Source organism: Biomphalaria glabrata, chromosome 15, assembly GCF_947242115.1.
Source record: "Biomphalaria glabrata chromosome 15, xgBioGlab47.1, whole genome shotgun sequence".
Taxonomy (NCBI): domain Eukaryota; kingdom Metazoa; phylum Mollusca; class Gastropoda; family Planorbidae; genus Biomphalaria; species Biomphalaria glabrata.
The window spans coordinates 14,409,710-14,433,505 of NC_074725.1; the positions used below are offsets into that span (position 1 = coordinate 14,409,710).

The following is a 23,796-nucleotide window of genomic DNA, read 5'->3' on the forward strand; positions in this document are numbered from 1 at the left end:
GTAGGGAATGTAGTGAATGTAGGGAATGTAGTGAATGTAAGGAATGTAGTGAATGTAGGGAATGTAGTGAATGTAGGGAATGTAGTGAATGTAGTGAATGTTGGGAATGTAGTGAATGTAGGGAATGTAGGGAATGTAGTGAATGTAGGGAATGTAGTGAATGTAGTGAATGTAGGGAATGTAGTGAATGTAGTGAATGTAGGGAATGTAGTGAATGTAGTGAATGTAGGGAATGTAGGGAATGTAGTGAATGTAAGGAATGTAGTGAATGTAGGGAATGTAGTGAATGTAGGGAATGTAGGGAATGTAAGGAATGTAGTGAATGTAGGGAATGTAGTGAATGTAAGGAATGTAGTGAATGTAGTGAATGTAGGGAATGTAGTGAATGTAAGGAATGTAGGGAATGTAGTGAATGTAGTGAAAGAATATTTCTTCCCACTGACTTATATCTTCTCTTTGTGTGTGTGTGTGCTCTTGCATGTGTATACATTCATATGTCTATCTTACTTCATAGATATAATTTCCTTGTAAATCATTTGTTTTAATATAATTTAACATTGTATCTTCCTTTCTCTCTTTATGATCGATTTATTTCTCGCTGTCTCTCTATCTCAAATCACCTTTCTACCTTTATCTCTTCTTATTTTGTAAATTCTTTCTTTCTGTTCTATCTGTTTCTTTTCTCTCTCTCTCTCTCTCTATCTATATATATATATATCTTTCTGACTCTTTCTCTGTGTGTCTCTTTTTTTACTCTCTCTCTCTCTTCCTCAACTCTCAGTCTCTGTTTCTTGAAGTCCATGTGTCCCCGCTGCATATTAGGAATTGGGCACGAAAAGTTATTTGTGTCATCAAAAGGGTTAAAGTTTTGCCTCAACGGCACTGACCTGGCTATTAAAAACAAGAGTAGGAAATGAGGTGTAAAGAAAGTAAACACAGAAGACTTTTACTTTGAAAGAGAGCTCAGGTTTTGATGGACGTAGAGATTGAGCTGAACGACATACGACTGTTTCCTTCATTATATATTAAACCTATTAGTTGACAACATTCCTCATCGCCCAGTACCATCATATTAGTGGCCTGTCGTCTGTGTTGATTACTTAAGTGTTACCTCCGTATGGACTTATCCACACAAGACATAGCGCGGAGGCTTCTAACAATCTATAACGTCTCTTGTGTACATGTACTCAGCTCTTGCTTCATTCCTCCTTGTCCACATGTTACAAAATCTAATTTACTTGCTCATGACCTGCATGTTAACACACACAACATACCAGACAAGTACACACTCGCAGTTAGTTATGCATGTACAAACCTGCTCATACGAGGTCTCCATTTTGTCCGGGATCTGCCACGGCAATGGAGACTGGCCGCTGTCGGGCTGTACCGGGGCCTGACCTGACCACTTGCCCTTAGGGTCCATATTCATGTCCACCCAAGCTTGACTAATTTGACTGATTGGTCTGTCTCGCTCTGCTGCGCCCACAGCTAGTAAGAAGTAAAGTTGCTATTGAATACTAATCATTAAAATTATGATACGCAAAACTACACAAATCTACTCATTTCATATGACATGCAAGATGAGGATCAACAGCGAACAGCCGAAAAGTAATTATACAGACATCAAAAAATCATGTATATTTATATATCCTTGAAAATGTTATCGTGATCGCTTTCTAAATACATTTATTCAAAAAAAAAAAAAAAGTTGAATGACCTGAATTCGAACTCGAGGCTCAAGCCTCCTTAAGCCTTCTCATGCAAATACACTAACCAATATGCCAGTGAAGTGCTTATCGAAATAGAAAGTTTTATAGATATCATTTGTTAGTTTTAAACTTTAAAGAGGCGACCTATTTCTCTCTACAAAGTATAAATGGGACTAATCCAACGTATAACAACCCATTAGTCAGTACTATTTCTTTCCCTTCTTTGATACTTAACAAAATTATTAATTACTAATAGCTGATTGGATACATTTTTTTTTATTGTTTCTTCTTTTTTCAGGTAAAAGAAATAATTTTGCAAAATTTCAGCTTGATCCAAGATTGGGAGAAATAACGCGTAAAAAACTTTTATCAGACATACAGACAGACAGGGTAAGTTGATATACGCTTTATAAAAAGAGAAACTTCATAAGAAAAGCTATTTCCAAACTTACTCTTAGAATCATCGTTGAGGTCATTTTTGTCTGATGTCAGCGAGTCGCAATCCTCCTCCTTGAGTCTTTTGTGTTTCCTTCTGCGCATATATAGTCTGCACTTGTGGATACAGTAGATGGCGCTGCAGCCTCCGTAGATGAAGACCAGGATGGGAAGGACGCAGTACATGGCCATGTTGTTTTTGTCGGAGTAGAACTCCTGCACACGTACACAAATGTCAAGTTCATAAATGGAGGATTCTGTTGTACAGTCGTACTCACACTTTACACTGTACACACACACACACACACTTACACATATAACTTTTTCTTTGCTACTGGGAGTGGCTAAAAATCTAGATCTAGATCTAGTCATTAATTGCTATCGAATGACAGATATTTTAAATGTTTCGAAAAACAAGAAAAGTGACCAGGGGATGAAATGACCGGGGATGAAGTGATCAGGGGATGAAGTGACAAGGGGATGAAGTGACCAGGGGATGAAATGACCAGGGGATGAAATGACCGGGGATGAAGTGACCAGGGGATGAAGTGACAATGGGGATGAAGTGACCAGGGATGAAATGACCAGGGGATGAAATGACCGGGGATGAAGTGACCAGGGGATGAAGTGACAATGGGGATGAAGTGACCAGGGATGAAATGACAGGGGATGAAGTGACCTGGGATGAAGTGACCGGGGATGGAGTGACCGGGGATGAAATCACGGGGTTGAAATGACCGGGGATGAAATCATCGGGGATGAAGTGACCGGGGATGAAATCATCGGGGATGAAGTGACCGTGGATGAAATGACCAGGGGATGAAATGACCGGGGATGATGTGACCAGGGGATGAAGTGACAATGAGGATGAAGTGACCAGGGATGAAATGACAGGGGATGAAGTGACCGGGGATGAAGTGACCGGGGATGAAATGACCGGGGATGAAATCACGGGGATGAAATCACGGGGATGAAATGACCGGGGATGAAATCATCGGGGATGAAGTGACCGGGGATGAAATGACCGGGGATGAAATGACCGGGAACCGTGGCTTGGATAGGTAATTCTTTAGACTAACGATGTATCTATTGTCTCTCATGACGGGGAAAGCATGTTTAAGATGGTATACATGTATTGGTAGTAAACTGTTCACTGTAACCGATAGTGGTATATTATCAAACTATCATCAAACCAATTTACTGAGATACTGTGTTTTTAATGTTATTTGTTAAGGCAAAAAAATGGAGGAAAAAATGGAGGACAGTCATTGTGCTTGGCGCTAAACACCCTCATCCTCATGGATGGCTGCCTGGTCGTGCGGTTTGCTCGCTGGAATGTCTTTCGGATTTATCGATGGTCGAGGGTTCAAATCCTGCCCGTCGTCCTGCCGGAGGTTTGGACTAGGAAGTAAACTATCTTCAACTCTAAAGAAACATCCGAAACATGTAAAACATTTTAAACAAACATTTTACAAACATCCACAGTAGTTTAAAGAGTCACTTGAACGTAACATGATCTGTCTCGTCTTCTATTTCATCATTTGTCTCGTCATCTGCCTCATCGTCTCGTCATCTGTCTCGTCATCTATTTCGTCATCTGATTCGTCATCTTATCAATTCTCTCGTCATCTTATCATCTGTCTCGTCATCTTATCATCTGTCTCATCATCTTATCAGTTACCTCCTCATCTGTCAGGCTTCGAAAGGACGCATTGCGTTTCAATTTAGAGAGGAGAGGGGGGGGGGTAGTGGCAAGAAGGGAATAGTAAGTTCAATGTTATATTACAACACTTTAAGTCAGTACATCTAAGCTCTATCCCCACCCTTGCCGCATCATTAACTTCATGAGACAAAGACTTTAGATCATTGATTTCAAATCAGTACAATGACATGCTTTTTTTTAAAGTGTTTCATAATTCCAAATCATCGTAAGATTTCCACGTATCCGTCAGGACTATAATTTGTATACTTGTTAACAGCCATTTACGTTTCACATTTGTCCAACTACTAATCTGAACATGTGTACTTCCAATTCCGCGTGTGTGAAGTCCCCAGGCTGTAGCTCAGGACAAAGTCGCTGGTTGTCACGTCAAGTTGATTAAACACGAGTGTTGCTGCTTTCTTGACCTAAATCAATCGCTTTTATTAGCCACGCTTCTTGGCTTTAGTTTTAATCTGTAATTTATCTCCCTTGGGTGTTCACTTTTAAGTGTATTTCAACATTTAGGGGCACATAATCGTATCACGAAAAACTTAGTAAAATTATCAGAAGATTGTTTGTTTGTTTGTTTCAGATATTCCTTCAGAATTGAAGTTTAGTACATCCTAGACCGAACATCACGCAGAAGGGGGGGGGGGGGAGATGTCAGCGGGTAAGGTTCGAACCCGGGACCACCGAGACGACAGTCCAGAACACATGCCAGGCAGCCATTCATTAACAATGTATATCACTAGTCGACCGGCGGCGTAGCATACGCCCTTATTTTGCAGGGCCGGCCTTAGGTGACCGCAGTGGGCTCCGGACTTATGCGACTGCAGTTGGCCCCACACTTTCATAGGACCCGCGCTAATTCTAGGTGTATAAATTAATAAATTAGAACATTGTATAAGTTATAACAGATTTCCCGCGGCCGCCTGATTTACCATGAGCTCCTGGAAATCTCCTGAAATTGCAAAATATATGAAAAAGTCATGAAAATCTCCGGAAATTATTAAAAATCTATTGAAAACTCATACAAATCTCATGAAATAAATAGACAGAAATGGTCATCTCCGGGTGTCATTCAATATGGAAAACGCCAATCCTACGCGCAATAAATAAAAACGGCATTATGCATTAGCCGTAATTGGCTAGCAGACTGGCACCTAGCAGACTCTAATGGCACCTAGCATACTCTACTGGCACCTAGCAGACTCTACTGGCACCTAGCAGACTCTACTGGCACCTAGCAGACTCTACTGGCACCTAGCAGACTCTAAAGTCTAAAGAAAATGCCCAATATTTGTGACAGTGTCCGTCAGAAAATGACAACTAAGTAACAGGTGCCAGTCATTGCCAACTGCCATGTCAAAAGTTCCAAAACTTTTGAAACATCGATGAACTTTGTGTTTAGAAATATGAACACTAGTTTTGACTACTGTAATAAGTAAATAACAAATCATACTTGAAAGTAACAAATTGAACGGAATGTCTCAAGTAAACGTAAAAGATGGGTCTATCCATCAGAAAGCACAACAGAGACCCGACAGAATGTAAAGTTGTGAAATTAGTAACAATAATACCACGTGTAAGCCTCCTTACACTAAGGGCCGTGTGCTGAGATTAATCCCTTATGGCACGGTCCAGGTATTTGGCAGTGTTCTGTAACATCAGACACTCCTCTGGATCACGTGATAATGTGAGAAGGCGAGAGAATGGTGAGATGGAGAATAAGTGAGAAAAAGAGAAAGAGTAGAAAAATGAAAAGAGAGAAAGAGAGAGATATCACATAGGTACTACTTTCATATAATTTTTCGGTATACAGATTTTTAGCTGCCCCAGAAAGGGTGCCAGTTTTGTGTGGCTTGTCTGTCCATCCATCTGTCCATCCGTCCATCCAGCTTAGATCTCGTAAACTAGAAAAGATAGTGAAAATCCGACATCACAATATTTTAGACCATTCAAAGTTATGATGCAACTTGTTTCTTTTCTGAAAGCGAAAAATCTAATTTTTCAAATCACTTATGCAAGCAGTATTTTCATAAAAATATACACCACTTTTACAACAATTCACTATTAATAGTAACAAACACTTGAGGTTCTTTATTATGGGCGACTACTGTTGACCATATTTTATAACACATTTATGCAAACGGTTGAAGATTTTTTTTGGTCAAATGCTTTTTTTAATATTTGTATTATTAAGTTTTGTAAATTTTGTAAACACACACAAAAAATTATTTTTTTTTAAAGAGAAAAAATCTATTTAGTACGCATATAAGTCTGACATAATTTAAAACAACAATTAATAAGTAGTTTTTCATTTTATGGAGACAACGACAGTTCCACCAGCCGATGGCAAAAAAACATGACAAGATCAATTATTTCAATGTATTGATAAGACCTAAACATTGTGGCGTGAAGTCGATGTGGTCAAAGAAGAAATGAAACACGCAAACATGAGTTCGACCAATCCAGAAGATTAGGGATGATTTATGTCTCCGCCTCAGGCCACAAAGACATTAGAGGTAAGTTTACTTCCGGTCTAAACTGCAGTTGTCCAGTGAGGACTAGGTATAAATACCTGCGTGTGACTGCTGTCCTGTTAGCAGAAGTCGCTTCCACATTCAAGCGCCCCCAAGAGATACCAACCCAATTACTTTTCGGCAATCATTAAAGGTAAGATACTTTGTTGGCTCTAGCTTTTCTAAATTACCTGTGCATAGACAAATAGCTTCTAATTAATTAGTGCTTACAGCAAAAAAATATTGACTTTTCAGACCCTCAAAAAGAAAACTTAGTTCTGGTCAAAACTATGAATTTTGAATCACATGTTCAACTTAAATGTACAGAATACAAACTTAACTAATAGCTACCATCCTATGTATGTTAGCCTAACTTTTGGATGCTTGGTCGTTGCTACGTAGCAAAGGGAGAGGGCTTAGTGGCCCAGTGATAAAAGCGTGTGGCTTCCGAACCTAGGCGTCTCGGGCTCGAATCTTAGTGAACACTAGAATTTTGAATTTCGGGATTACGGCCCTTAGTCTAATTAGTTGGGGGAAGTAAAAGCAGTTGGTCACTGTGCTGGCCACCTGACAAATGGTTCAAAGTCGGCCATCGAAGACCTTTACATCAAGAGATCGCAAGGGGTGCCTTACTTTTACTTAGCGTTGCTTACACACACAGACGCACAAATTGAACAATGATTCTCCACAAACATTTTTTTGTTTAAACAATTTTACAATGTACGTTTTTAAAAAGGTTTTTTATAAACAAATTATTCTCGCCAACAAATAACAGTGAGTGTTTGAATAATACTTTAATACATTGAAAGACCGGCAACAATAAATTAAGTCTCATTAAAAAGTTTGTTCACGGCTGAGTTTCCACTTTGGTTAGACATCTATCAAAGTGATTTAAGTCATTTTGAAAGTAGCTAGTTAAGCGAGCTATAATTTAATGTCCGCTAGGTGACGCGGTGATCAATAGCTTCAAAAAGACTTTCAGTGAGTCAAGGTTTTGACTTATAGAGTGTGCATTTTATTCTAAAAGCAGAGCCAAAATAAGAATCTATAATTAAAGAGTAAGAAAAGTTTAGAAACTATAAATAATGAGTAAAACCATGATTATGTAGAGTTCAACTCAACGATGTCCACTAACGACACATTCTTTCTCGGTTAGTGTCAACTTACTAGGCCCAGCTAGGAAATCTAATGTAGAAATTGTCAATAAGTGATTTTTTTTTAAATATCTGCGTAATATTATATAGACATACTCATCACTTAATAAGTTTTAAAAAAAGAAAGGAAATAACTTCCCAACATCATTAGCCTGAGTATTGAATGTGTACACATGTAGATTTAGTAGAGTATTCTCACGTCATTGCATTTAATTAAAGAATGATAAGAGGGTACAACATTTTTTCTAAGCTAGTTGATATATATTTATATATAATTTTTCTTACATATTCAAACATATGGTACATATATTTCTATTATTTCTTAGTCCTTTTTTTTTTCTAAATCTGAAAAAGTGCACTGCGTTTTATAAATGAGAAATAAATGAGAAAAATATATTTTTTATAATGACATTACATTCTATAGAGGCGCGGTGACTGAGCAGTTAAGCACTTGGCTTCCGAACCAGGGGTCCCGGGTTTGAATCTTGGTGAAGACTGGGATTTTCAGTTTCGAGATCTTTGGGTGCTTGTCATTAATTAAGGAAAAGTAAAGGTGATTGGTAGTTGACTATCGACTACAAGGTCTGAAAGGGTAAATTTACTTTTTTTTTGTTACATCATAGTATAGTGAGGAAAAAAATCAAAATAAAGAAAAATAAGTCTCTAAGTAGAACTGCTAATCTTTATATGCAAATCAGAGTTAAAAATACTTATACAGTTTTTCTTTAAGCATGGTGTACCGATTTTACTGGCATTTCCCCGCTGTGTATACACTTTATTTTTTTATAAATGTATAAATTAAGTTGTCTCCTAATCCCCCTTGTCTGATTTCTACAGGTCTTTAAGTTTTATTGTTACCCAAAGCGGGTGGCTGAGTGGTTAAGAGGTCGACTTTCGAACCTGGGGTCCTGGGTTCGAATCTCGGTGAAGACTGCGATTTTGAATTTTGGGACTGTTTTGGGAGCCCACCCAAGTCCAACCAGCTCTAATAAAGTAAAGTCGGTTTGTCGTTGTGCTGGCCACATGACATCCTGCCATAGAAACAGATGGCTTTAACATCATCTGCCCCATAGATCGCATGGTCTGATAACAAGAGATACTTTACTTATCTATAGCAGGTTGTGAAATGTTTGAATGCAAACACCTAGGACAGTGTAATAGTGTGGACTTAAGTTGATTAAGAACGGTTGTGGCTGTGACTTTTATTACTTTTATAGGCAGAAATCATTAAAGGAAAGGAGCTAAGGGGACAGACACATTAAAACAGAATTTCAAATTCTATATACATTAAAGGTTATTGCCGTAGCTTTCAATGTAATTGTATTATTTGTTACAATTTGGTGACTTAGTTTATATTATTTTAGTATTATTTATATGTATCATGATTACCCTGATCTTTCTAGATTATGTATCTAAAAATAGCAAAAATAATAATTATGAGACGAGAGTGCTCTTATTTTTTATGTTTAATTACTCGGACTACTAGATCTAAACAGTAAATTATGTTACATAGGTTAGGGTTGAAAACAAAATAGTTTTTAGAATTACAGTACATAACAACGCCTTGTTTTAGCTTTTTAGAATTTTTTTTTCACGACATTTTTTGTAGTGTTAAAAGATCTCCATGTCCAGTCTAGATATAGTATATTTAGGTCTGTGGTTCCACCGTCCGTGGCGTAGCTAAGTGTTATTTAGTATATTTAGGTCTGTGGTTCCACCGTCCGTGGCGTAGCTAAGTGTTATTTAGTATATTTAGGTCTGTGGTTCCACCGTCCGTGGCGTAGCTAAGTGTTATTTGTATTTGTCTCTAACAGTCATAACTAATGGAGATTAATACAAATAAAACAAGTGTTGAGTCATTACAGCTTTTAATGTGGTCAGTTATTTTTTCTAACAAAAGACTTATATCTACCCAATGTGTCACGTGTTTCCTCAGACAACCAAGTCATCATGGCCAACGTTGCAAGTCTTGTTCTTCTTGCCTGCCTTGTTGCTGGCGCCATGTGTGGAGGAGTCTTACCCTTGTGGGGCGGCCTTGGATACGGCGCTGGCGGTCTCTATGGAGGAGGTCTAGGAGGATTATACGGTGGAGGCTTGTACGGAGGCCTTGGTGGTGGCTACGGAGGCTTGTACGGAGGCCTTGGCGGACTCTATGGCGGCTACGGAGGTCTCGGCGGCTACGGAGGACTCGGAGGCTTCGGTCTTGGAGGCTACGGCGGTGGTCTCTACGGAGGCTACGGCTACTATTAAGTCTGTTCTCTAGTCAACTTTGTTTTATGCACTTAAAGACTTGCCCTCAATTACCACATGTGTTTGATGAACTGCTCAGACTGTTATAACACCTCAACAGAATTACAACCAGTGGTGCCAACTCCAATATAACATCTTCCGTACTGCTCGTTTATTCTAGGTTTTTTTATCTTGTATTTTTGCATATAAATGTGTCATGTCATGTAAATGGAAGTAAACAACAATGAGCCATTTTATATTTTGATTTCGTTTGTACATCTGATATCAATCTTTTATCAATAATGACTACAATGTAATGTGAAATTAGATATATATATGTTTACTGTTTGCGATTATTGATTTATACTTTCGCCACACTTGAACGGCGATTGAAACCTAAACAACTGGATATCTATATTCAAATGTTCTATGACCATAATGTATGCATTAGACGCTCTAAGAAAACTAGCAATAAATTTATACAGAAAAAAAAGAGAAAGTCCGTCGTTAATTCTTTTAGTCCTCGCTTTCATTGCTGATTTGAACGATCAATTTTAAACACAATAATTCCCTCCTTGTTTAATTTGATTTTGATTTTTACAAAGTTTATATCAACTCTGTCAGTGTGTAACTGAGTGGTAAAAACTTGACTTCCTAACAATGGATCACAATTCCGAATCCCAGCTGAGCTGAATTATGTTTTATGAGCTGAATTCTGTTTTATGAGCAGAGTTCTGTTTTATGAGCTGAATTCTGTTTATGAGCTGAGTTGTGTTTGGTCAGCACTACTTTTTGGTTTATCTGTTAAGGAATAATTAGCAGTCTAAAAATGAACACATCTTTACTGTCGCAATGCATCAAATAAACAAGGTAACAAAGACAGTTTGTGTGGAAACACAAACTCAAAATTGGCTCCTGAAGTGGTCCACCCAGGCAGGTAAAAAGGCAGGTTTCAATATTTTCAGAAAGAACATCACATTAAAATTCTATCTAAGGCAAATGACGTAGAAGAATGGAGAAAGAAGGTTGACAGATCTTGTGTGGTGCCCCAGCGGTCCAGCAGACCAAGGGATAAGTAAAAGTGAAGGTGAAGTTGGATGTGAGCCTGGCCTAACTGATGTCATATAATGATTATCTAATTGATCTAATTCTTTTGTAAAGGGTCAATCTCTTCTTAAGGCCTCAAGAGAAAAAAAAATCCTTTAGTTAAGTGTTCTATGTTGTAGGTGGCATGCCGCAGTTCACGCGATAATATGAAAAACTACGTATTAATTGTTGTTTTAAATTACGTCCAACTTATATGCACACTAAATGCACACTAAATAGATTTTTTCTCTTTTAAAATAAAAAAACAACTTGTTAATGTATAGTTATTATGACAGAACTTGACAAACTTAGCAATACAATTGTAAAAAAAAAATGCTATTGTGTGGCTTGTTTAAAACATGTATAACTGAAATGTCGCTTCGCACAGAAAAATCAAGACACCTGAATAACAGTCTCAAACCAAAGGCTTATACAGGTAACACAATACCAATTTTTATGTTATGTATCCAAAAGCTTATACAGGTAACATAAGGTGAAGCTACATGTTAAACATACAAAGGTTTATGCAGGGAGTAGGACACACTACAGATATAGATGATTACACCAATACCAAGTGAAAGTGGAATAACTACTTTTAAAAAGGTATTTCAAATAATCTCTCTTGTAACCTAATAAATAACATAACCATAACATAGTTGATGCAAGTGATGACACCATGGAAGACAGATCAGACATTGTCGGCTTACTATTTTATGAGATAGATTTAAGACTATTATTTATCGTAGAATACAATTTAATACAAAATATCTTTATAAACCTATCCCCAACAGTATTAAAATCTTGTTGCTTGATAAGAAATATATATATATCTATATATCTATATCTATATCTATATCTATATCTATATCTATATCTATATCTATCTATATATATATATATATATATATATATATCTATATCTATATCTATATATATATATATATATATATATATATATATATATATATAAATTCAGTATCAGAGTGAATAGAGATAGTGATACTAGAGTAAGAGCAGGGAAAGTCACTCGTATCCAAATTATCAGAATTGTTGCCCTTCAGAGTAATCCAACATTAGAATTGGTATCTAAGAACTATTACAAGTTATTTAGGACGGTTATAAAAGGAATGATTTTAGATATTTTTTTAAAGTAGATATTTCAGTTTCAATGTCTATCCCTAAATAAAGTTTCCCAGAGTATACTACAAATTAATCGGAATGCCATTCTTCAAATTTCAAGTGTTCTGTCAAACTGAGGCGGATGAAGAGAAACAGGTCAACTAGAAGTATTTTCCGCTTCAGGCTCTGAGTTTCACAAATTGGCTGTGACTAGTAAATAAACAGCCGAAGGCCAACGGATTTACAATCAAGAGGGATTAGTTGGAGTATGTTACTCAAACATTTCACAAGCCCAAGAAAACAACTTCAACAAAAACAAAAGCACCTCTCCTTACTATTGGTTGCTGATAACAGAAGCTAAAAAAAATGTGCATAATCTTGAATAATCAGAGGTGTCATTCTTCAAGGTCCAGTGGAGGCAGCACGAAGATAAAGTCGTCCAAAGAAAAACTGGATAGACAACGTAAAAGCCTCCCTCTTGATATCCTGCTAAGAACAGCTGCTGACCGGGAAAAGTGGTGAGATTTGGTGACGTAAACTGTCACAGCGCCCCCCTACGACAAAAGTTAAGGGACAGAGATGAGATCTGTGTAAAGATTTGGGAATGTTCTTGTTTTTTTCCACTGACTAAATTTTGTGTTTATTTATAGCAAATTTTGACGTTTAATATATATTTTTTTTAATGTAAATAAAAATAGTTTGTTAATAAGAGTTGTATATTTTTAAGCTGTCAGAGAAAGAAAGAGAGAGAGAGAAACAAGAGGGGAGAGAGAGGAAGAGAGGGACAAAGAAGTGAGACATAGAGATGAAACATTTTGCTCAAAAGAAATCGTTGTTAACTATTTGGAGCTACACTTCTTCACCTAAATGCTCCAGTATGGAGCCTAGAATGTGGACTTTATGTGCCAGGAAGTAATCTATCCAGGATTTTAGTTCAGGCTAATATATTATGCATAATACATTGCTTAGTATTTAAAAAAAACTGTTTTCATTGGAAATGTTTTAATTTCAAGTGAAGGATAATTGTATTTTCGAATGATAGATAGATAGATAGATAGATAGATAGATAGATAGATAGATAGATAGATAGATAGATAGATAGATAGATAGATAGATAGATAGATAGATAGATAGATAGATAGATAGAATGTGTCCATGTTTTAAAATAATTACTAAGGGTCTACATGGAATATGAGGTGTGGTAGCTGAATGGTAAAGAGCTTGGTTTTCGAACCAGAGGGTCCAGGGTTCAAATCGTGATTAAGATTGGGATTTTTTATTTCGGGGTCTTTAGGGCGCCAGCTCTAACGAGTATCTGACATTAGTGGTTATGCTGGTCACATGACACCCTCGTTAACCGTGGGACACGGAAACAGATAACCTTTACATCATCTGCCCTAAAGACCGCATTGTCTGAAAGGAAACTTTCAATTGAATGGCTTTGTTCTTGCACCTATCTCAAACGCCCTCAAATCTTACCTCGATCTTCTCCCAAATGCTCAGGTCACCTGTGGTATTCGAAGCGTCTCGCCGAGCACGTGACAACAAGATGTTCCCTGGTTGGATGAAATGGTCGTCCAGCTCTAACCAATACGCAATGTCCTCTGACAGCAGATCCGAGTTCTCCATCTTCTCCTGAGTATCTGACGTGCCCAGAGAGAAAGCTGATACTGGAAGAAAACGTGAAACACGAGTTTTAGTGCACCACAAAATGAAGACAATGTAAAACAATAAGTTGCAGAAAGATGGTATTGTCTGGTATGTCTTAGAACAAAACAAAAGTAGTTTTCATGTTTTTGTTGTTTTGTGCAAAAAAAAAAATCTTGATATTTATGGATTAGCCGCCATTATAAAAAAAATATCTATAAGAGTCTAGATCTAAGATGTGGGAGTAGTTCAACAGTTCGAACACATGTTTTTATCTTGAATCAATTGCATTACTCAGTTCTTTCAAACAAACAAACAAAAAACTCTTTAATTCAATGACATTTTAAGAAAAAAACACAATTCTTCTTATTTAAATCGAACAGTGTTCAAAGATCAAAATAGTATTGTATCAACGAACCCGAGCGTGGGAATAGATCGATCATGAAACATAGTTCCCGTGAATGTAACTTTATCGACATACATAAGTAATGTCTCAACAATAATGTGTCTCAACAGTAATGTGTCTCAACAGTATTGTGTCTCAACAGTAATGTGTCTCAACAGTAATGTGTCTCAACAGTAATGTGCCTCAACAGTAATGTGTGTGTCTCAACAGTAAAGTGTGTGTCTTAACAGTAATGTGTGTCTCAACAGTAATGTGTGTGTTTCAACAGTAGTGTGTGTCTCAACAGTAAAGTGTGTGTCTCAACAGTAATGTGCCTCAACAGTAATGTGTGTATCTCAACAATTAAGTGTGTCTCAACAGTAATGTGTGTCTCAACAGTAATGTGTGTGTCTCAACAGTAGTGTGTGTCTCAACAGTAATGTGTGTGTCTCAACAGTAGTGTGTGTCTCAACAGTAAAGTGTGTGTCTCAACAGTAATGTGCCTCAACAGTAATGTGTGTGTCTCAACAGTAAAGTGTGTGTCTCAACAGTAATGTGTGTCTCAACAGTAATGTGTGTGTCTCAACAGTAGTGTGTGTCTCAACAGTAAAGTGTGTGTCTCAACAGTAATGTGCCTCAACAGTAATGTGCCTCAACATCTAATGGCTAACGTTTGATGTGTTTATAACGTGTAAGCCATTGGTCAGTGTGTCGACTGCAGAATAAAAAGTTCGCCTTTCAGTCCTTGCGATCTCTAAGGACAGGTGATGTAAATGTAATCTGTTTTAGACGTTTCAGTGGCCCACGGTTAACGATGGTTTCATGTGGCCAGTACAACATTGTGGTTGACCTTATTGAACTTCTGGTATAGGTCTCAAAAGAAGTATACAGTGATGTCCCTTGTTTATCGCGCGATATACGCTCCAGAAACACGCGACATAACAAACAGTTAACAAAATGGAAACGATATATTTATTTAAGTGTGTCAGCACTATATACATGATTTACTAACCGCCCCCCCCCTGCTTTTATGCTACATGTTGTGTGTCAAAATCGGCCCAGGCATTTCTATAAACACCGGCCCATAAGTTGTAGGTTATATCATTCGAAGGGCCTCAAATGTTAAGTTTGATAATGTATCGATAACTGTACACATTGCGCTATATCTTTATAAGAAATATAGAACTTATGTTTCCTTTTCATCGCTGAGTGTTTAGACCCTAAAAGGATGAATCTTGCTAGTAGCACGGTCTACGGATGTAAGCAATTACATTATTTTTGAAAATCTGTTAAAGTTAATTAGTATTAGGACCTACTATATAGAGTCTGTATAAGGTTGTTGTTTTTTTAAACGAGGCTCAGATGGTCACTTTTATAATAGAATATTATAAAACCTTTAATAATTTAGTACGTGCCATAGTGGCATTTACGAGGCCCTTTGGGTGACCCTACCAGCCCATTTGGGTAGCGGCTCACCGGGCATTTTGCCCGAAAGCCCATATAGCCAGTCCGCCCCTGACTACAAGAACCTAAGTACTGTATGGTGCGTTCGTATAGTGTCGTATAGTAGACAAAAAATCAACAACACATCAGTGATGTGGTGAGTCAATGATAATACTAACACAGCTAATACTAATACAGCTAATACTAAAACATGTAATACTAACACAGCTAATACTAACACAGCTAATACTAATACAGCTAATACTAACACAGCTAATACTAACACAGCTAATACTAATACAGCTAATACTAAAACAGGTAATACTAACACAGCTAATACTAACACAGCTAATACTAATACAGCTAATACTAACACAGCTAATACTAACACAGCTAATACTAACACAGCTAATACTAACACAGCTAATACTAACACTGTAAATGAAAGAACAAACAAGTGCTGCTGTAGAGCAATATGTCATCAAAATCTTTCTCCCTCCCTCTCTTTCAGTCCTTCTTTCTCTCCTCCTCTTCCCCTCTCCATCTCTACCTCTCTCTATATCTCTCTCTCTGTCTCTCTGTCTCTCTCTCTGTCTCTCTCTCTCACTCTCTCTGTAAAGCACAAAGAAAAAACGTCTTTACTTTCCCAACGTATGTCCGACAGCTGGACTTAGATGCATCATAAAAATCCCAATGCTCAAAATTCCAGTTTTCACCAAGGTTTCGAACTCGTGAACCTTCGTTTCGGAACGTAAGCGCTTTACTACTTTGCCACCATGCCCCTCATTGTATTTTAGAAGTACATTTGAAAAAATCATTTTATAATGGTTTGAGGCGCGGTGGTTGAGTGGTAAAGCACTTGGTTTTTTAACCGATGGGTCCCGGGTTCGAATCCCGGTGAAGACTGGAATTTTGAATTTCGGGATCTATAGGGCGCCACTGAGTCCACCAAATTCTAATAGGTACCTGACATTAGTTGGGGAAAATTAAAGGCGGTTGGTCGTTGTGCTGGCCACATTAAACCCTCGTTAGCAGTGCCACAGAAACAGATGACCCGTACATCTGAAATCATTGTCTGAAAGGGTTACTTTGCTGTACTACAATGGTGAATGAATCAAATATTGAAATCTGATACAATTCATGACTCGACGATTGTCTGGGTTTACATTCTTACTGAATACATTCAGTCCACAGCCAAACGTTCTGTTGCTCGCTCCTATGACTGGGCCTAAATCATCTCCAAACAGACTTCTATACCTGTAGGCTATTCCCAGCTGATAGAGTGATGTTTTTAATGAAACAAGATTTATGCGAATAACTGCGACTTTATCGATGGCAAACAACACACGCAGCGGGAAGCAGAGTTGAGATTATCAAAGCCAGACTCTATCAACAGATAAATCACCCTGTGACTCAAACGGTATCGATGTTGGCCCTATTGAACGCTCACCTGTGACGTTACATGCAATCCGAGAAGAAATCGCAAGATTTAATTTTTACGTTTCAAAAAAACATTTTTTTAAGACATGGTAAAATTCATTGTGAAAGCCCAAGTCAAAATCATTGTAAAAGCCCCAGTAAAAGCCATTGTTAAAGCCCCAGTAAAAGCCATTGTAAAAGACCAAGTCAAAGTCATTGTAAAAGCCCCAGTCAAAGTCATTGTAAAAGCCCCAGTCAAAGTCATTGTAAAAGCCATTGTAAAAGCCCCAGTAAAAGCCATTGTAAAAGCCCAAGTCATTGCCATTATAAAAGTCCCACAAAAAGTCATTGTAAAAGCCCAAGTAAAAGTCATTGTAAAAGCCCCAGTAAAAAGCCCCAGTAAAAGTCATTGTTAAAGTCCCACTAAAAGTCATTGTAAAAGCCCAAGTAAAAGTCATTGTAAAAGCCCCAGTAAAAAGCCCCAGTAAAAGTCATTGTAAAGGCCCCAGTCAAAGCCATTGTAAAAGTCCCAGTAAAATTCATTGTAAAAGCCATTGTAAACCCCCCAGTAAAAGCCATTGTAAAAGTCATTGCATAATTAAATCTAAAAGCCATTATAAAAGCCCCAGTAAAAGTCGTTGTAAAGGCCCCAGTCAAAGCCATTGTAAAAGTCCCAGTAAAATTCATTGTAAAAGCCATTGTAAACCCCCCAGTAAAAGCCATTGTAAAAGCCCCAGTAAAAGTCGTTGTAAAAGCCATTGTTTGTCCACTTCAAAGTGTATATAAATGTCTCTCCTAATCTTCCTTTGGTTATTATTCTATCAAGTCCTAGATTTACACTATTAAATCAGTTTACTGTTATATTCTTTAATATAATCAAATTACATTACATAATTCAAAGCTGCGCATAAATCCGTGTGCCGAGCAAGAATTTAATCGTCCCCCCCCCAACCATACTAGAAAACGTTTTTTAAGGCTACCGACCTTAAATCTATCTATATATATATAGATATCAGAAAGGCTAAATAGTGCCCTCAACTTTTTAAATTTTGTGACAGTGTTATTAATTTTATGTTTTTATTGGGCGATACTATCAATTCTCCGATTTAGTAATTCTTTTAAAAATTGCATTGCCAAAAAACAAAAAAAAACAAAACACGGTAGTCAACAATTTGCTTATTCTCTGGAATAAAACTAGTCCACATAAACAAAATCTTAATTTACAGATAACAGTGATTCTGGAGTGTAGGCAACTATATTATTAATATGTATTAACAGTTTGTAAATATCCTTTTTAATTTTATATTTGGTTTATAAGTCTCTGAATTTTTTAGTGGTATCATTCATCAAGGGAAAGAAAATGAAAGCACTATAAAGTTTCGTTATTTATTATTATTATTATTTTTATTATTATTGTTATTATAAATTTAATTAATTTCATTCTTAGGCAATGCATGGGTCGAGCTACGTTAAAGAAAAAGCAAAATTCATTTTAGTCCTCTCAACAGTGTCCATAGAGAAATGTTCTGATGATGTGTGGCTGGTCTGCAGCAATACTGCCCTCTGACGGATAATGGCTCTAAGAAGAACAATTGTCACTCTCCTCTCCTTTGATACAACAACAGAGTGTTTTGTTAGTTTAAGCTGCTTTCATTGTCTTCCTATTCTCACCAGTTTGTCTGATATAATGAGATAGTGGTATTGGGATTTCGGTGGCCGTTAATGTAGATTTTTCTTTTTTGTGACTAGATGGACTAGATCTGGTCGGCTACTATCCACCGTCTTGTCAGTCTTGTGGGTGAATTAACGGTCAGTCTAAATAGGTCTATCCCAGTAAAGTAAGTAGTGGGTCGATTCGATAACCCCTTGAGGCGACTGACCAACGTATTCGTCAATAATATTTGTCAATATTATTATTATTAATACTTTATAGACGAAAGTTGCAGTAATATCATTACCTGATTCTGTCATCACTAAATAAAAAAGAGCTACACTTGTTGCTATCCATTGAGTTAACGGTCCCGCTGTTGACCTAGATGCTTGGAATATTGGCTTGAATGGTTTTCTGTGAGGAAAAAAAAAAATAAAGTTTGAGTAAGAGATAGAAAAACAAATTGTGATCTCGTCTTTTGGTAAATCAAAAATCAATATTGAAATGTAAAACATCCAGAACAAAGTTCTTTGGGAACAGAATTCTATATAGATCGGTGACATATAATGATACAGTTGCACCACGTGATCAATAGACAAGAAAAGGAGAGATGTCACGGGATGAAGAAGAGTAACTAGAAACATTTTCTAAGGGATGTGATGGTCTGAATATAACTATCTTATCTTATAAATTAAAGACGTTCCTTCAAAAGAAGAAGATAATTACGTCCAAAGCGTATCCTTGTGTTAATCTACTCTTGCATATTAAATGTCAGACTGAAACTCAGCTGATTCAGACAACCTGCTCCATGATCTAGACATGAAGGAGCACTTGAATATCGTCCAAGCAAATACAATTAGAAATGTGCCTTTATCTTTGTTTCTTTCCAAGTCTTTCATTAGGTTCTGTTTTACTAGTTGTAACTTATGGTTCAGTGTTTGATGTATTATTGCTAACTTACTTTTTAGTCTTTCTCCCCTGTTGTCTCTTAGTTTAGAGATTTTACTTTAGTCAAATGTGAACATTCACCTGTTACAAAACTCAATTTTGTTTTAGTTCTTGTATGTTTTACTTTAGTTGAGGGTTACCAAAGGTAAAATGCACAGCTGGTGGGGGGGGCAGGTCTAAGGAAGTTTTCAAAGTTAATTTTGTACAAACTAAACCAAAACTTGTTTTAATTTCACGTTTAAATCTCAGCTTTGACGGTCTTTACATTTCAAGATGGCAGAATCAATAGAGTTCATTTAAAAAATTATTTGGAATTTAGAAGTTTAGAACGACTTACAAGTGGCATGCGATTCATTGAACAATTGGGGGCTTGGCTTAGATTGGCACCTACTTCTATTTCCATCTGTTCAAATGTTTGATTCTGTACAACCAATGAATGCCTCACAACCAATGAATGCCTCACAACAAATAAATGCCTCACAACCAATGAATGCCCCACAACCAATGAATGCCTCACAACCAATGAATGCCTCACAACCAATGAATGCCTCACAGCCAATGAATGCCTCACAACCAATGAATGCCTCACAACCAATGAATGCCTCACAACAAATGAATGCCTCACAACCAATGAATGCCTCGCAACAAATGAATGCCTCACAAACAATGAATGCCTCACAACCAATGAATGCCTCACAACAAATGAATGCCTCACAACCAATGAATGCCTCGCAACAAATGAATGCCTCACAAACAATGAATGCCTCACAACAAATGAATGCCCCACAACCAATGAATGCCTCACAACCAATGAATGCCTCACAACCAATGAATGCCTCACAACCAATGAATGCCTCACAACAAATGAATGCTTCACAACCAATGAATGCCCCACAACCAATGAATGCCCCACAAAAAATGAATGCCTCACAACCAATGAATGCCTCACAACCAATGAATGCCTCACAACAAATGAATGCCTCACAACAAATGAATGCCTCACAACAATTCTAAGAGTCTTATTATAAGATATTTTTGTTTTTCTATTGTTTTTTTGTAATACCTCTATTCAAGTCACAATTTCAAAGTGGGTAAAACCTCCTGGGTGGCCAAAACCTGAGTGGGCAGAAACTTTCATCGTAAACGACTCTAACGAATTTCTTAGACAGTTGGTGTATATCGTGGTGTATATCGTGGTGTATATCGTGGTGTATATCGTGGGTAATAACTAACTCGTTAGCCACACAGCATTAAAAAGACAATAATTTACATTTAGAAAGAAGACTAGAAAATCTTGATCTTAGACAGACTGTACGTCTCAGGATATTTCCATTCATTCAAGCTTTTAATAAATTAATGTTCAGGGACATTTTGCTTCTAAGTCTGAATCTGAATTTTGTAAAGGCCTATCATTAGAATCTATTAAAGTATAATTCGCTAAACCATGAGTTTTTTTCTAACGGAAAGGGAAGGGTAAAAAAAATATTCCTTTTTTTTTAAGTCTAACATTCATTAGTTATTAAGAGCAAGAATAAAATTGCTCTATAAGATGTATAAAATAATTATTTAATTTAAAAAAAAAATGCACATTCAAATGTTTTTTATGTTTATATTTTTCTTGTTTGAATATTTAAACATAATAAGGCTTGTCTTCGAGTCCGAAGATTAATGAGGAATGCAGTATTTCCCGTGGCTGCGCAGCCCCAGCTGTGACCTACATATTGTTATGACTTTGCTATGCGCACCGCCATCCAAGATAGTGCAGAAAGAAGGTGCGCACTATCTGTGACTAAACAAGTCGGATGTTGACATGGGAGAGAGAACGATTTCCGCCCAAGGAGAGAGCCAATATGGAGATGCTGTACTCAAGGCAGATGCCCTTTGTGTTTGTCATGTCTCCGTGTAAATAAACGTCTATGTCCTCGATGAGTTGCCTCACTTAAGTTATTACAATATTTTTGCCACATCCAGGGTAAGCATAACACAGATGAAACATGCTTTACTAATTTTGCGTAAAAACGTAATTTTTAAAACATTGTAAAAGGACTGTGTGATTGTGTGTGATTGTGTGTCATTTGGTGGGCGGAGCTTTCAATCCTATTATGTTTGCACATCTCTGTAAATAATTCTAAACGAAAACATCTCAATACCTCCCACTAAACACAAGAAAATATTCACATTTATTGACACCAAATCGTTTTCTACTAAAAAAAACGGGGTCATTGTCGATTTCAATATAGAACAAGTTATAATTTAATTTTAAAACAACCAATTCCTACTTTATGTTCAAATCAAATCGAACCAAATTGGATTGTCAATGTAAAAAAAAATCGAACTCACGACATTCGCATGATTAGCGCGACAATCTATTAAATTCGCAACCAGATTTGGGAATTTCCAGAATTCCAATTTCCCTTCCATCCATCAATACCCCATGAAGATAGTGTACGCTTATTGTAAAGATTTCAAACAAGATAATTTAAACAAGTAAATATGAGGCTGATACATAGGTATAGAAGAGAGAGAATATTAATATAATTTTGAACATTAGAAGCTTCCAAAAACGTGTACCATTGATATAGATTTAAATGAACAAAATTTGGTTTTCTTAGAAAAAAATTAATTAAATTTCGCCTTGTATATATAGCCTAGAAGATTTTTTTTTATCGATTGGTTAATTTCAAATGTCCCTAATAATAAATGATAGAGTTTGAGAGTATCATAACTTCCAATCTTTCTATTGTTGTATATGTGCTACCACTGTTGGGCTGAGTTCACTTCTTTTGTTTTCCTTTACTTTATATTTCAATGGCTTCATATTTCTCGTACCAAATTTTAGTACAAAATCTATCAAATTAATAGTGGCATTACAAATCTTTTCCAATGTTTGCATATTTTAAATTAATATGTGGGACGAAGAGTGGTAAACAGAGGGTTCAAACTATTAAAAGTATAGACAAATAACTACAACAGACTTTAATATGGATTTATTAAGAAACACAACGATGAGACTTGAATCTATGGATCTATCTTTCTATCTATCAATCAATCTATCTATCCTTTTATCTAACTTTACCTATGTATCTATGTGTCTGTATCTATCTATCTTTCTATCAATCAATCTATCTATCTTTTTATCTAACTTTATCTATGTATCTATCTATATATCTATCTATCTATCTATCTATCAATCTGTCTGTCTGTATCTATCAATCAATCTATCTATCTTTCTATCTATCTATCTATCTATCTATCTATCAATCTGTCTGTCTGTATCTATCAATCAATCAATTTATCTATCTATCTATCTATCTATCTATCTATCTATCTATATGTCTGTCTGTATGTCTGTCTCTCTCTCTTTCTTTCTCTCTTGATATATATATATATTTGTTGGCCCTAGGTATTCAATACATATGTACATACACACTAACGCATATACTGGCTTTAATGCTTCTAAATTATATATACCTAAATAAATATATATAAATTTCACTATTACATTTGTCCAAGAAGTTAGGTAGGTATAGTTTACTCTTACCTTAACCCTATTTCCATGATATCAGATATCACATTAACACATACGACATACTCAAGCATAAATGGTATTGTGCGACCCAAACAATTTTTTTTTCGGAAAGAATAAAAATGAAAAAAAAAAACAACTGTCAGGCTACATCGTGGAATCAATCAAGCAGCAAGCGGCGAGGTGTATCCTGGGAAACGTTTGTAACGTCATCGATTTCTGCGATCTTTCGGATCATTGATCTGATTGGAAGGAAATAACTGTAAGAAGAATCGTTAAACTATTGTGCTCTTTCTCTGTCCTTGTTTCTCAGTGTAGTGCTTCTAGACACCACTAAATAGTGCTGGACTTGAAAGGTCCCTACCATCCTTCAGTAAATACTTGATATCACAGCCTGGAATGTTTGGATTTGTAATAAGAAAGAACATGATCAAATACCTGGGGAAACTTGGGAAACCGATTGTTGACAACTAAGCGATAATTATCGTGCTCTTACTAAAAGACAAAATATATTTACTGGTTAGAATCATACAAATGATTTGTCCTTTTTGTTTTGTGAACTTAGTAAATTTAATCTTTTTTAGAAGCTGGATAAATTGAAATTTTATTTTGGTTTTAATTTTCTAATCTCTGACTGGCAAACCAGTGGCTGTCTTGGCGGTTCGTGGGATCTTGAGCGAGTTTTATTTGCGGGACATTACCCTTAGACCTAAACCTAACCCAACACGTCTTACTAAGTGCAGTCATGGTTATTGGTATAGATGCCGGACAGACTTCAAGAATATTGAACAACAAGACCTTGATTGGTTTTAGTTCAAAGC

At 36.6% G+C, this 23,796-nt stretch overlaps 2 protein-coding genes across 2 annotated transcripts in view; one reads left to right on the forward strand and one right to left on the reverse strand.

Moving 5' to 3' along the window:
- LOC106055662 (uncharacterized) overlaps positions 1–23,106 on the reverse strand; it is a 41,242-nt gene extending 18,136 nt beyond the window's left edge. Inside the window, exons 1-5 of the mRNA XM_013212018.2 lie at positions 22,991–23,106; positions 18,809–18,915; positions 13,436–13,626; positions 2,162–2,360; positions 1,316–1,488 (exon numbers count right to left, since the gene is read on the reverse strand). Of these exons, the coding sequence (XP_013067472.2) occupies positions 1,316–1,488; positions 2,162–2,360; positions 13,436–13,626; positions 18,809–18,915; positions 22,991–23,049 (729 nt within the window). The 5' untranslated portion in view covers positions 23,050–23,106. The remainder of the gene's footprint in view (positions 1–1,315; positions 1,489–2,161; positions 2,361–13,435; positions 13,627–18,808; positions 18,916–22,990) is intronic.
- LOC106055663 (keratin-associated protein 19-2-like) lies at positions 6,387–10,016 on the forward strand. Its single transcript, XM_013212019.2, has 2 exons — positions 6,387–6,522; positions 9,459–10,016. The coding sequence occupies exon 2, from the start codon at positions 9,473–9,475 to the stop codon at positions 9,770–9,772; it is 300 nt and encodes a 99-aa protein (XP_013067473.1). The 5' UTR covers positions 6,387–6,522; positions 9,459–9,472; the 3' UTR covers positions 9,773–10,016.
- Positions 23,107–23,796: the final 690 nt, after the last annotated feature.